Genomic DNA, 12,828 nt, shown 5'->3' on the forward strand with positions numbered 1-12,828 from the left:
TCGGTGGCTCTTACGAGAGATGCTGTCATACTGTAAACGGTGCGACACAGTGTAGTCGACCAAGAGTCGCGGTTCTTGGTTCATGATGCTGCGCCCGCTTGGCAGTCATCTGGTTTGATGGGCATCAGTTCCCTTCCCATGGCACTGATCTCGAATTGCTACGACCCACACTCCCATGACCAGTTCCACACAAATGCAACCTTTCGCTGCGCAGCCAGACGAAGGACTGTAGTCAGCATTTGAAGAGCGAGGAAAGCGTGACATTGCCGGCTACGAGCATCTACGACCTCAGGCTCCGTTATACTTGGAACAAAAGCATCGTGAAACACACAAGGGAAAGCGAGTTACGAGCTTACAGCGGCCGAAAGCTCTTTGTTTCGCGCTGATGCTGCAGCCTTGCCGTCGAGCTGGCAACAATTAGCGATTGCCATGCAGGCCTGAAGCCACACACATGATATCCCGCTCTGAATACGAGCTCTTTCCAACTTCTACTTCAGCCCCGAGGAACGGATACAGCACCATCGCCGGCTACGACCACTCTCATTTGCGAGAACAGAGGTCGAGCTGAGACACCTCTGTGCTATTCTTATAGCCAGCTCCTCCTAGGATACACATTGTAGTGAAGCTGGGAAGACCCTTATGGCTTCGCATCAACCAACGATGCAGTGATGCAGCACAACATTACCCCGAGGGCAGGTAAAGATAGAGACACGGTAAGAGCAAGTTATTGTTTGCAACGGGCCGATTAGGCTCACCATCCAGCAGCCACAGCTGCACGTTAAGTTAGAGTTTAACATGGTAGTCAGAGAAGAAAGAGAGATCGACGTACGAGTTGAAAGATTTGGGGTTCCTGAGCTGTTAATAGCTAAAAGCAATCATACACTCACATTTTGCATAGCACCTTTCCTGTTTTCCCATTCAACTACTTTGCTACAATACCTGACACCAGATTTCCTCTCGCGCTGTTTATCACTTCCAGTGCTCCTTACGATATATTAGTTTCTTGCCACAAAACAAGCAGCATCTCCAGTAGACGCTGCCCCTCACAACCGCCAAAACGTATCCCATCTACTTCCTCCCACTGCACCCCTTCTCTATCGCCATCAACCTCCAGCGCGCCCAGCCATCCAACCTTCAATATCCGAACGTACACTCCATGGCCACAGCATCTACGCGGAGTAGCAAAAAAGTACAGAGCTTCACTCATTTTCCCATTGTTACGACTCGTTCAACCAAAGACGCCATTGATATTGTCTATCTCCATCACACACATCCGCTTCTCCCATGGAATTATATGCGACCCAAGCCAAACTCGCTGTATCTAGTCTTCGTCGCCCCATCCTCACCTCCACTTAGCTTCTCGACTTGAATTCGACTACGACTTCAAAAACACTGACCATTCGTAGTACACGGCATCATGCCACTGTGGCACCATCCGGTACACCGTCACTCTTTCCTCGCCGCTCGATGATCCTGAGAGTTGGGTCGTAGAGTGCAATTGCAGCATCTGCGCGCGCAACGGCTATCTCAACGTGTACGTGCAGAATGAATGTATTGAGTTCGAACGTGATGGACTGGACAGCGAAAACGTACAGGCACGTCAAAATCTCATCATCTACTCCCCTTCTCCAAGGCTATGTTTGTTGGTAAGATTGAATGATCATCGCTGGACTGCTGTGAGGAGTTGGCTGCGGCGACAAGGAACAAAGTGGAAGATGGAATTGTTGGCATGAGAATGCTGACGTGAAGTAGAAATATACATTCGGCAAACGCAGAGTGCAGCACTACTTCTGCAATCACTGCGGATCCAGTCTGATGGCCGAGAGTATCGAGCCTGGCTTCTATGAGGGAGTCAAGGCGCTGAACGTGCGTATGTTGCACGATGTCGATGTGCAAACGCTGCAACGGAGACATGTGGATGGGAAAAGTCTGTGACGGGCGCGTGGAACGGTAGTGAACACCTTGCATGTGCGGTCATCCGTATCTGCGATCTGTATTGTGACTGTCCGTCAGAAGAAGAGGACTGAGGGTCAAGAGATAGTCTGGATTGTTGTGAACATGTCTTTCCTTCCGTCATATATCATTAAGCTCTACAAAGAAACGCCACTGCTATGAGGCCAAATTTGCCCTAAATGGGTATGTACAGAAATGAAGTGAAATGCACCAACATCGAGCACCGCTCAGCGTGATATGGGAAAGTAAGCTCCAAAAGATCGAACACATGTGACAAATATATCAAACGCTCAGACAGCAATGCAGTAGGCGTATCCAGCCCAAAGGTTGGTGCACTCGGAGTTGAGCTGCGTGTTGAGCTCGCGAAAGGTAGCGAAGTCGACCGGTGCGGAGGCACAAGTGTCGCCAGACTGAGGAGTGTAGTAGTCGGTACATCCAGTCGCGGCGCCGCTAATGATGAGATCAGGCTTAGCAGAATCAGTCTCAGGGTAGGAGCTGTTGACCTCGGCAAATGCGCCAGGAGTAGGTGCAGGCGTGGTAGAATAGGCAGCAGGGGTGGTAGTCGTAGGAGTCGCATCATCCGGGACGTTGTTGACTTGGGCGACGGTACCTTGAGCGCTTGAAAGCGTGCCGATAATAGCGTTGTCGCAGGGACTCCAATTAAAGGGACTTGTGAGACGGTTGGCGATGTCAGAAGCATAACATGGAGTAGGACCAATGCCCAGGTTGTTGTCAGTGATCCTGCCGGCATTGTATATACGACTGGCCTTGTACCACTTGCTGTCATCAGTGGTTCCGGTGTCTTCTAAACACTGCATCAAGGTCGTCTCAAGGCCATCGCCATCAGTGCCATCGTGGATCATGAGACGAATGGTAGTCGCAGGGCATGGGCTGATCGGGTTGCCGTCAGGGTTACAAGTTCCCTTGCCCTGAGCACTCTGCATCAGGCCAGGGTTGTCGTGACTCCAACGGGTGGTGGGAGCTCGCACACAGCCCTTGGACTCCTGCATCATGATGGCAAGAATGAACTCCTGTGTCTGGTTAGTACGTGTCGAAACTTCGAGCTAGTCGAGGGAAGTTGCATACCTTGGGAATGCCTGACGCTTTGGACTCTCCAGTGATGCTGTCCTTGATGGCTTGTATCTCGGCATCGCTGTTGTTCTCACCCCAGCCTTCAACCTGGCAAGAGTTCTGGATGATCTTGAGGTTGGCGTCCCTATGGATTCATTATTACACTATAGCCATGTAAGAGAGGTGAGACTCACCAAGCATCGCTGAAGCTCAGCCACAACTCGCGAGATGGCCAGCCAGTGGCCATGGTTCCATCTCCACCAAACATGATGTACGCGTCCCGTGCGACCATAGCGCGAGTAGCGACATTGTTGCGGACTGGAGCGGCGAAGGAAAACGCGAAAATGCTACAAGCAACGACAAAGGAAGTGGCAGTGACCATCACTGCGCTTGACTCGAGTGTGAAGCGAGCAAAGAGAGTGTTCAGGAGCGAGTATGTAGTTGGAAAGTGAAAGTGAATGAAAGTGGTAGCGGAGGAGCTTGCCTCACGCAGCGTATAGTGAAAGGAAAGTAGAGAGCTGGAGCGGTACGGAAAGAGTGTCACGGACAGTCGTACCTTTTATATGAACCTGAGATGAGGTGGGGTACCTGCTGAAGGCGTTTGCGCCTGCTGTTGCCCATGGACGTACCTGACAGTTGTGCCAGATGTGGAGAGCTGCCAAATCTAGCATCCCTGCCACATGCAAGATGTCAACCCGCATCTGTGCCTGGCACTTACCCCTCTCAGTAGACGTGCAGCGGTGAAACAGAGTTGCACCATTATGGTGACCACCAGAAAGAGAGTGGCGTGGATCACGCAGGCACACATTGCTGTGTTCGAGCCCAGCCTCGAGGGGCGTCGCCAGATACGAATACTTGGAAATTGGTGCAAATATCCGCAGTATGGTGAGACAGTCGCGGTGGTGTTGACGTCCCTTCTTGCTATCGATACCGTTCGGCTTGTGAACCCGGAGGCTGCATGCAGGAACGCAAACCTAAAGAATTGTCCTTGTAGATCAAATAGCAGGGCCTGTATAACCTGCCAGTGAGTGTTGCGATAGGTGGTGTAGCCGCAACCAACCACATGGAGTACATCATGAAGAATGTTGGTCCGGAGGGGCATGCAGTAGCAGCGGTAGCTACGAGCGCCTCTGCGCATCACGAGAGACGTTACTTTTGTCGCTCGGTAACCGGAGAAGCTCCTAAAAGAAACGAGGAGGCTCTAGGCAGCTGTTCTGATGGGCGCCACGCCCGGCGCCAGTAGCAGGTTGAGGCGATTTGATGCAGTGAGCGCTGAAACTTCTGTGCGGCGCAGTCAACACCACAGCTGAGCGCGTGCCTTCATCTCGAAAGCGGAGTGTGGCGCTTGGCCCAGCAGGCTGGTGTGCTTTGCTCTTCGAGACAAGTAGAAAGCCAGGTTGGTCAAAGATGGCGGGGACTAGATGCGCAGAGTGAGACTTGCGCAGCACGCATACAAAGATTTTGACGCCACTAGTCACCCAAATTCCTTTTTGTTGTCAACTGACAAGAGGACTCGAGGTGCAGGACAGATGAGCAGCGTCGTATCACACATGCAGTTGCGGGCTGCTGTGGTTACTGCACACGAGATCTGCCAATAAACGGAGGCGACACATACATGCCGCAGGTACAGCATGTCGGGTAGCACCCGGTACCGAATGTCGTGATCATAGAAATAGTTGTAGTCGTAACTCTTGGATTCGAGACGGCATCTCGAGAAACTGGAAGAAGATGCAGGGTTGATGGTGCGAGGGCTTGCAAAGGTACGACGAAGCGTCCAGAATGCCCCATTTTGTCCTCACCTATATCAAATCATCTCCCGATCAGCGCGTTTTCCAGCTCGGGATACTCCCTCCACAAGTTTACCAACGGTAAAAACATCTGCTTCTTGACTTCCGTTCCTTCCTTCTCAGCTTTCGCCTGTTCTCCTGCCCACGTCCACATCTGGCTCCAAGGTATCCACTCCCATTTGGCGCACTTGTGCGGCTCCATTGCCTTTACGGTGTCAGCTCAAATGAACTTCATCTGCAGTTTTCTTTCTTCTCTGGTGTCCCTCTGATACTCTCGTAAGGAAATAAAACTGTAGCTCACCTGAGCAACCTTGTTCTTTCCCGTGATCTCCGCCGTTACGAATATGGTTACGTAGTGCTTCCCCTCGCCGAACACATCATTAGTCGCAACCAGGAGCTTGATGTTCCCGATCTCAAGACCCGTCTCCTCTAAGCTTTCTCTTGCAGCAGTTTCGGCAAAGGACTCGCCATATTCGAGATGGCCGCCTGGGCATTGAAAGGTACCTGAGGTAAGTCAGCACATATATCTTGGATTCTTCATAAATGCATCCCTGAATCTACAAGGCCCCAGGATCGATCATCTAAGATAGAAGGAGACGTACCAGCGCCGTGACTTCCAGCCCTTTCGCCCATGATGATGTTGCCTGCACCATCATGGATGACGACGCCTACGCCAACCTTGGGACGCTCTGCCTCAGACATTTTGCAAGTGTGTAAGGTGGGTGGCCTTGGAGAAAAAGGCTGAATGGTAAGGCGCTAGCTGTGAAGAGTGAAAGGTCTGTAGGTGTGAATTATTGAAGATGTAAGGTACGGTAACCGCGCTAGTGTCGTATGTGGGGTAGTTCAGCCTTGACATTTAACTCTTTGGGGATGTAGTGCGGTGTTGCATGGTGAGCAGAAAAGCACCTTTATTGACTATGAAAAGCTGGTCACCTAAACCCAAGTCGTTCGCAAGTCGTGGGGTGCATTTTAAGACCGAAAGGTGAACTTCAAGCTTAGCGGTGAGCCCTTGCCAGTCGAGTCCTCCAAGTCGAATGCTCCAACGGCCATCCATTCCATGATCGCCATATCAAATCACCGGCCGAAAGGATCTTATGTCGTGTGCCAAATCAAACAAGCAAATTTCGTAAGGTTCAGTTCCATGGGCATCTGTTGTCGTAAGGCATCGAGTAGAAGCCCTCCATGGTGTGGCACAGGCAGGTGCTGAGCGCTTACTTGGTGTTGTTAGCGCGAGCCTGGAATCCAACGAGCATGTTGTAGAAGTCCAACTTCCAGTCGACGCACTCGAGGTACTCCCACCAGAGGCGCAGAGCGGGTGGGTCGTCAGCATCAGCCTTGAAGAAGTCAGTATCACATCGTTAAAGATACTCATGCTAGGGCAACTTACAGCATCGAAGGCGTTGAGGACGAAGTCAGTCTTGATCATGGCAGTCTTCATGTTGGCCTCACGCTCCCACTCAGCAAGCTCCTGAATGTAGTCCTTGATATCGCTGGCCACCTGTCTGTTTTGCTTCTCCTCGTCAACTGTGTGAGTGGTGGTGTCATCGCTGGTGGGGGCGAGAATAGCTCCTTCGTACTCAGGCTTTGGGAAGAAGTGCTTCTTGAGCTCTCGGGTGACCCAGTCTTCACGAGGTGTAGCAGCCAAGTCCTTCGCGATATGCTCCTTGACATGTTGAGGCACTCGAGCCCTCATTGTATCGTTGTCGAGCTTGTCTGACCAACGTGTCTGCGAGTAGTTGCCGAAGTACGCATAGCGCCCTTGTGAAACTTGAACGAACATAGGTACATCGGTGTAAGAGTTGGTGCCCTCAGGGAGGTTGTCAAACTTTTCCTCGGGAGCTTTGTTGAAGAAAGCAGTCAACTTGGCCCCGTGCTCTCCGGGACTCTTAGGCAGGTACGGCTCATGCATCGGGTCGAGCATGTAGTAAGTGCGGTTCTTCAGCAGACAGGCGCCGGGTGAGTTGATGTATCGTAGGCCAGGAGACCACGCGATGCCACCAAATGTGTTCTGCAACATATCGAAGGTGAAAGTTGCCATGTTCTGCTGCGCAGGAATCTTGGTGCGGACGTCGGCGGGCAGCGATTCCAGTGTAGTGAGGTAGCAGGGTTTCCATTCCTTGAGCGAGAGGGCTTCGGCTTCGACGACGGGAACATCACCCTGAACAGTCGTGGTAGGAGACAATGGAGGACTAGGAGCTGCTGCGGGGACTGTCGTCTGCCGAACGATGGTGTCAACTGGCCCATCTGTAATAAGAGGCTCGTACTGGTGCTTCGTAGCGTCCACCGAAAGCTTAGGAGCCCTGCAAGCCAAGTCAGTAAGCAGATCATCCAATCATGGAAACGTTGAACATACGCATTGCCATTGACAGCGCTAGACTGCTTGCCACCACGCAGGTGTGGCGGCAGAGACTTCTGACCAGATCCGTGACTGGTAATGCTTGCAGCTCTCATGTGTGGAGGTACGCTACCGTTAGTCTTTGGTGTATTGCGACCGCTCGCCTTCTGCTCGTCAGCATCACCGTTCACTGACCCCCGAACCTCACGGCTCAGTCGCTCAAGCTCCTGCTTGAATTGCATGGCGCTCTGACGGGACTTGTCAAGGTTCAGATCTTGAGGAGGACTGGCGCGTGCGGTCTGGTCTTTGCCAAAAGAGTTACAGAGGCTGTGGTACAGGTCTCTGAGCGTGTCGACTTCACCGCGCAGATCGCCGTGTGCTTCCTCCAAGTTGAGGACCCGTGCCTCGAGGTACGGAGAAAGAGGAGCGCTCACCTGGTGGGGCGTGCTGCTTCCCTGTAGATTATTCATGAAGCTGCCGTTGGGGTTGAAGTTTCGAGCGCCGGGATTGAAGTTGTGGTGAATCACGATGGCCGCCGAGGACTCGTCAGTAAAAATTGTAGTACTGGTGGATAATGTACGAGGATATCTGGTAAGAGAGTAGGAGAAGTTGAGGATCAAGAGCTGTTAGGAAGGATATCAGTAGAAAGAAGGTTGGAATTAGCGGGTAAGGTATATACCTTGTGGAGCCGCTGCCTGATTTCGACGTGTCAGTTCTCAAGGTGAAAGACGGAGTGGATCTGCAGTTCAGGGTCGAATTAATGACTTTCTAGGACCGAAATGCGTAAGCTGCTGAGCAATTATCGTATTCGTTGCGAGTTGGAAGTGTAAGAGATGTCTGCGCTATGATGCTGAAATCTAATGTTGTAGAATGTAGGAGAGATGGTCTGGTGTAAGAAGCGTGAGTTCATATAGACTACTACCAAGACCCTGCAGCTCTGAGGTCTGTGGCGGTGAGCCCGCGATGTCCTGTGTGAGGCGAGAGGTGAAGGAGAAATCGATCAAACAATGAGACGAAGTCCCAATATTTGTCAATGGTCAGACTCACTCAGATCTTGATCGAGTAGCAATTGGTATTCCAGACAAGCTGATATGTATTTTCCATGCATCTGCGTATATGCTGGCAGTCATTGTGATGATGGAGTCGATGCACTTTCTAGCCTGCGTGTTGTAGCTCTTTGCTGCATGTCCGAAGAGTTGAGTCTGAGTATCATTTTGAAGTATCCCTTCAGCTGATGCGTGTCGACGCTGTGTTTCGTAGTCCCGGTCTTGCGGCTACAGTCTGACAGCTGTATTATGCATGTGAAATCTGTAAGTCCAAATGATACGGCGGGGACTCGGCTGGATCGAATGCACCAGAACGCGAACTTTGGGAGTAGCGCCGAAGCATCTCAACGTCTTCCCCACTCACGATAGCTCTTGTCAATTCATCTCATTTCGCGATTGAGGAGTGCATCTTCCAGGGTCATTTCGACTCTTTCTCGGCTTACCATTTCCGCATTTACGGCCCCGTACGGACTAGGCATCAGCAACATGCTCCTTCTTTTGAGGCGACCTCAGGGACAACTCTTCTGTGGTCTTTGAGCATAAAGCTGCAATTCGACTAGAACTCCTGGACATCGCATTACCAACCAACGTGCTGATCTTCATGTTCGCACTCGACATGCCATCACGTGCGAGGGGGTCGACAAGACGGGCGGATTGGAGGACTCCAACGCGCACGCGACAATGTGCTCCCATCAAGCCGGGAGCGCACAAACACGAGGCGCACAAGCAGAGAAGACATCTTCCGCGATGTCTCGATGTTTTCAGACGCGTCGACGGCATCGTGAGTGTTGACTGCAGGGGAAGACGGAGCAATTCGGTTCCTGACACTAGACGCGCGATGATTTCGGCAAGCGCGACTGAACCCTGAGAAACGTCATGGGCTAGTCCGTGCCCGCTCCTGCATTATTCATTTTACGAGCCTCTCCCTCACCACCGCGGCTGATTACGATAAGCGTACATGTGCGGAGTTTGTGCACGGCTTCCGACACCCTCGAATACATTTATGAGCCTCTTTAGCTCTTCAAGACCCGTCAATCACTCACTTTCCTGACCTCACGATGCCGCCGAAGCGCAACACCGAGGACGTCCAGACACTGAAGGAGAAGCTCCACAACACAAATGCCCGCGGACGTCGCACTGGAGGCACACACCCAACCAATGGAAGCAGTCTGAAAGAGGTCGACAATGCGTCTACCAACAGTGGTCAGACGTCAAATGACCTCGACACCTCGAATGTCAGTCACAGCCTCACTTCTCTCCGCTTACTCTAACCTCACACTACTCCACTGCAATGCGCACCAAACGCTGACACTACTTTCTCCGTCAGATGAAATGGACGTCTCAAGAGCCTGCCGTTCTCCAGGGCTACCGACGAGCCTACCGCCTCGACACGCCGTCGACCTTCAAGAACCCACTCAGCCACGTTGTGCTCCATCAGGGCATAGGACGCATGTCGCCGACCATGGCACGCGCCAAATCGAAACGACGAGTACACAAAGATCAGCTGGCAATGGCTGTAAGGAAGAACTTCAATGCTCTTGGAGTCACCGAGAGCGACGTCATTGTGGACTGGCTGTATAAGACGAAACACCAGGGTGTGTACACGGTGTGCGAGCGTGGCACGTATCAAACACTGACGGTCTATCACCAGACAAGGAGTTTCGCGTACGATTCACGCCGCAACGCAAGTGAGCTCGAGTCTGCTCACACCACGCACACACACCTTCGCTTCGCATTCGAAACTTTACGTCGATACCCAGTCGTGGCACGATAGCCAGCGACCACTAGATATAATGAGCATGAGCATTTTGGGAGGCGTTTAGGATATACGCACGCCCTCGGTTGGGTGATGCATGCCCATGGATAGAGCTTGTCTTGCTCTGGCACGCAAGACTTGGATATGTCAATGACGATTACACATACAACGTGCCATGACGGCCTGCAAACGATACTGTCTACTGGAAATCATGTTACAATAGCTATTTGGTATTACGAGATCTGCGAGATGGTCTACAATACTCGGGACGCTTACCGAGAGCTTTTTGTTCTACTGTGCCACTTGAGCCTCAACCTGAGCTACTCACCGCGTTTGATCTGACAAGGTGGCCTTCGAACTGTGCGCACTCGACACCGATATCGAGACTGTATTCATCAACGCCAATGTATCCACTACAGCAGTGTTGCGCTAGAGCCGCGCTGCTTTCGAAGGTGCTGGAAGACGCGCCCACTTGCCGAGGGCCAAAGCTCGTCGCGCGTCATTGGTCGCCAGGGACCGACCGTTCAAAAGTTCATCCACCCCGTCGATATCGAGGTTGTCCATACAGCATCTTTGTATTGTAACACCATCACGCTCATTCTCAGCGCTTCTTGCTATTCCTAAGATGAGTTTCGTCGGCCCAATGCCGCTGAAGGCGGTGGCTCCTGCGCGCATAGTGTCCGCCTCTCGACAGTGTCAGCGGAGGAACATGTCGCATGTGAGAGCGCACATGAAGAGACCGGCTCTGGCTGCGCAGACACAGACACAGAATTCGCCGTCCATACGGGTATGCCATCCCAATACTCTCCACGCTGGACAGTATACGCTGGACAATACACGCTGGACAATATGCTAACATCGCTCAGTTCTTCCATGCATCACCCACCTCGTACGCAATGGCCGATCCCTACAAGACTCTCGGCGTCGACAAGGACGCCTCGGCTGCCGACATCAAGAAAGCGTATTACGGCCTCGCGAAGAAATACCACCCCGATACCAACAAGGAGCCCACCGCGAAGGAGAAGTTCAGCGCTGCGCAGTCTGCATACGAGATTCTGTCCGACAAGGAGAAGAAGGCGCAGTACGATTCGTACGGCGCATCAGCGTTCGACCAGAACGGAGGATTCAACCCCGGAGCGGCTGGTGGAGGCAATCCCTTCGGCGGAGGTTTTGGAGGCTTCGGTGGATTCGGCGGCGCGCAGGGCGGGTTCGGTGGCCAAGGCGGATTCCAGGACATCAACTTCGAGGACCTGTTCGGCGCATTCGCAGGCGGTCGAAGGCCAAGAGGAGGCGGCGGAAGGAGGAACCCATTCCAGGAAGAGATCATGGTCGGTGACAACATCGAAGTACAAACGAACATTTCATTCCTGGATGCAGCGAAGGGAGTCAAGAAGGAGATTCACATCACGCCCATGGTCGAGTGCGGGACATGTAAAGGAAACGGCATGAAGGCCGGAGCTAAGAAGGCCGAGTGCAAGGGCTGTGGCGGTACCGGACAAAGAGTAACAAGCATGGGTGGCTTCCACATGAGCGCAACTTGTTCCCAGTGCGGCGGTTCCGGACTCGCGATACCCCGCGGCTCATCCTGCGGAACCTGTGGCGGCGACGGAGCAATCAAGGAGCGCAAGACGATACAGATCGACATTCCCGGCGGCGTAGAAGACGGCATGCGTCTGCGCGTCAACGGCGAGGGTGATGCTCCGCTCACAGGGCAAGCCATGGGCGGCACGGTGCGCGGCCAGAAGGGCGACCTCTACGTTCTCATCCGCGTAGCCGCAGACTCCAAGTTCAAGCGCAACGGCTCCGATATCCTGCACACTGCGACCATCCCCCTCACAACCGCCGTTCTCGGAGGAGAGATCAAGGTACCCACCCTGGACGGCGAAGTCATGGTCAAGGTTCCCACCGGCTCAGGGACGGGCGACAAGATCACACTTTCAGGCATGGGCATGAAGGTTCTCTCGACCGGGCGCCGCGGCGCTGGAAAGGGTGACCTGAGGGTTGAGTTCAAGGTCAACATGCCGAAGTACCTCTCCGTCAACCAGCGGACAATTCTAGAGATGCTAGCCGACGAGATGGGCGACAAGAGCGCAAAGAGGATTATGAACCTCGGCAAGTTCAAGGAGGACGCACAAGCAGCGGCTGAGAAGCCCTCGACCGCGTCGACCGCAGACGAGCACAAGAACGAAGGCTTCCTGAAGAGCGCATGGCACAACCTCACTGGGCAACACAACCACCTCAAGAAGGACCAGACGAAGACCGACGAGTCGACAAGCGAAAAGAAGGACGGGGAGCCGAAGAAGGGCTCTGGTTCGGCATGATCACTTCCATGCTGATGTGTATATTTGACGCGTTGTACAACACTTAGACTGGCGCAAAGGTGGTGTCTCCTGTCCGCAAAAGGACGGGATGTTTGCAAAGCATTTCTGGCGTTGAGCTTGGCGGTGAGCTGGGGTCAAGATGTATAGGAGAAGTATTTACTGTAGTCGTTGGCCTCTCGACTCTGATTTGTATAGTATACCTAGTACAGGAACTGTGTAATAGCGAACTGTATCAACGCGAATCTTCTTCACCGACTCGTGTCGCTCAGCGCTTCCATATCTTGCAGAGGCCTTGTGACTGCGACTTTCTTCTCAGGGCGCGTACTGGTCGTGAGGCTTCCTCCACGGCTCAGAACAGGACCGCTCCACCACCCACAGCGCTCCGCACCGAGCGCTTCGGGGGAAGCCATGCTGCGGTCTCTCGAGGACTTGATTGGCTGGGGACGAACAGCACGGCTGGGATCAGGCTTTATGGCTTCAGTCCCCTAACGAGTATGTGACCGACCCAAATGCGGCTATCACGACGAGATCATGGTGTTGAGCGCCTAGACTGCTCGAC

The 12,828-nt window shown here is 52.9% G+C and overlaps 6 protein-coding genes across 6 annotated transcripts; 2 read left to right on the plus strand and 4 right to left on the minus strand.

Annotated features, from left to right (window-relative positions):
* Nucleotides 1–1,409: 1,409 nt before the first annotated feature.
* On the minus strand, nucleotides 1,410–2,048 carry BU25DRAFT_97678 (uncharacterized protein). Its single transcript, XM_033712284.1, has one exon. It carries the CDS (start codon nucleotides 1,966–1,968, stop codon nucleotides 1,612–1,614), a length of 357 nt encoding a protein of 118 aa, XP_033560591.1. The 5' UTR covers nucleotides 1,969–2,048; the 3' UTR covers nucleotides 1,410–1,611.
* A 576-nt stretch (nucleotides 2,049–2,624) lies between these two features.
* BU25DRAFT_325653 (uncharacterized protein) lies at nucleotides 2,625–3,328 on the minus strand (the record flags this gene model as incomplete). The annotated part of the gene is made up of 3 exons (XM_033702287.1): nucleotides 2,625–2,984; nucleotides 3,040–3,169; nucleotides 3,219–3,328. Coding segments are annotated over 3 exons (600 nt in total), but the record flags the coding sequence as incomplete, so codon positions are not given.
* Nucleotides 3,329–4,857: 1,529 nt separating this feature from the next.
* Nucleotides 4,858–5,513, minus strand: BU25DRAFT_302196 (uncharacterized protein; the record flags this gene model as incomplete). Its single annotated transcript, XM_033702006.1, has 3 exons — nucleotides 4,858–5,030; nucleotides 5,103–5,315; nucleotides 5,414–5,513. Coding segments are annotated over 3 exons (486 nt in total), but the record flags the coding sequence as incomplete, so codon positions are not given.
* Nucleotides 5,514–5,754: 241 nt separating this feature from the next.
* BU25DRAFT_395151 (uncharacterized protein) lies at nucleotides 5,755–7,616 on the minus strand (the record flags this gene model as incomplete). Its single annotated transcript, XM_033704773.1, has 3 exons — nucleotides 5,755–6,145; nucleotides 6,199–7,111; nucleotides 7,165–7,616. The coding sequence occupies 3 exons, from the start codon at nucleotides 7,614–7,616 to the stop codon at nucleotides 6,023–6,025; spliced, it is 1,488 nt and encodes a 495-aa protein (XP_033560594.1). The 3' UTR covers nucleotides 5,755–6,022.
* Nucleotides 7,617–9,111: 1,495 nt separating this feature from the next.
* On the plus strand, nucleotides 9,112–9,988 carry BU25DRAFT_97841 (uncharacterized protein). Its single transcript, XM_033712289.1, has 3 exons — nucleotides 9,112–9,427; nucleotides 9,520–9,787; nucleotides 9,844–9,988. Exons 1-3 carry the CDS (start codon nucleotides 9,251–9,253, stop codon nucleotides 9,882–9,884), a joined length of 486 nt encoding a protein of 161 aa, XP_033560595.1. The 5' UTR covers nucleotides 9,112–9,250; the 3' UTR covers nucleotides 9,885–9,988.
* Nucleotides 9,989–10,497: 509 nt separating this feature from the next.
* Nucleotides 10,498–12,518, plus strand: BU25DRAFT_492160 (mitochondrial DnaJ chaperone-like protein). The gene is made up of 2 exons (XM_033711618.1): nucleotides 10,498–10,735; nucleotides 10,815–12,518. The coding sequence occupies exons 1-2, from the start codon at nucleotides 10,574–10,576 to the stop codon at nucleotides 12,267–12,269; spliced, it is 1,617 nt and encodes a 538-aa protein (XP_033560596.1). The 5' UTR covers nucleotides 10,498–10,573; the 3' UTR covers nucleotides 12,270–12,518.
* The last annotated feature ends 310 nt before the right edge of the window (nucleotides 12,519–12,828 follow it).

Source organism: Macroventuria anomochaeta, assembly GCF_010093625.1.
Source record: "Macroventuria anomochaeta strain CBS 525.71 unplaced genomic scaffold BU25scaffold_21, whole genome shotgun sequence".
Taxonomy (NCBI): domain Eukaryota; kingdom Fungi; phylum Ascomycota; class Dothideomycetes; order Pleosporales; family Didymellaceae; genus Macroventuria; species Macroventuria anomochaeta.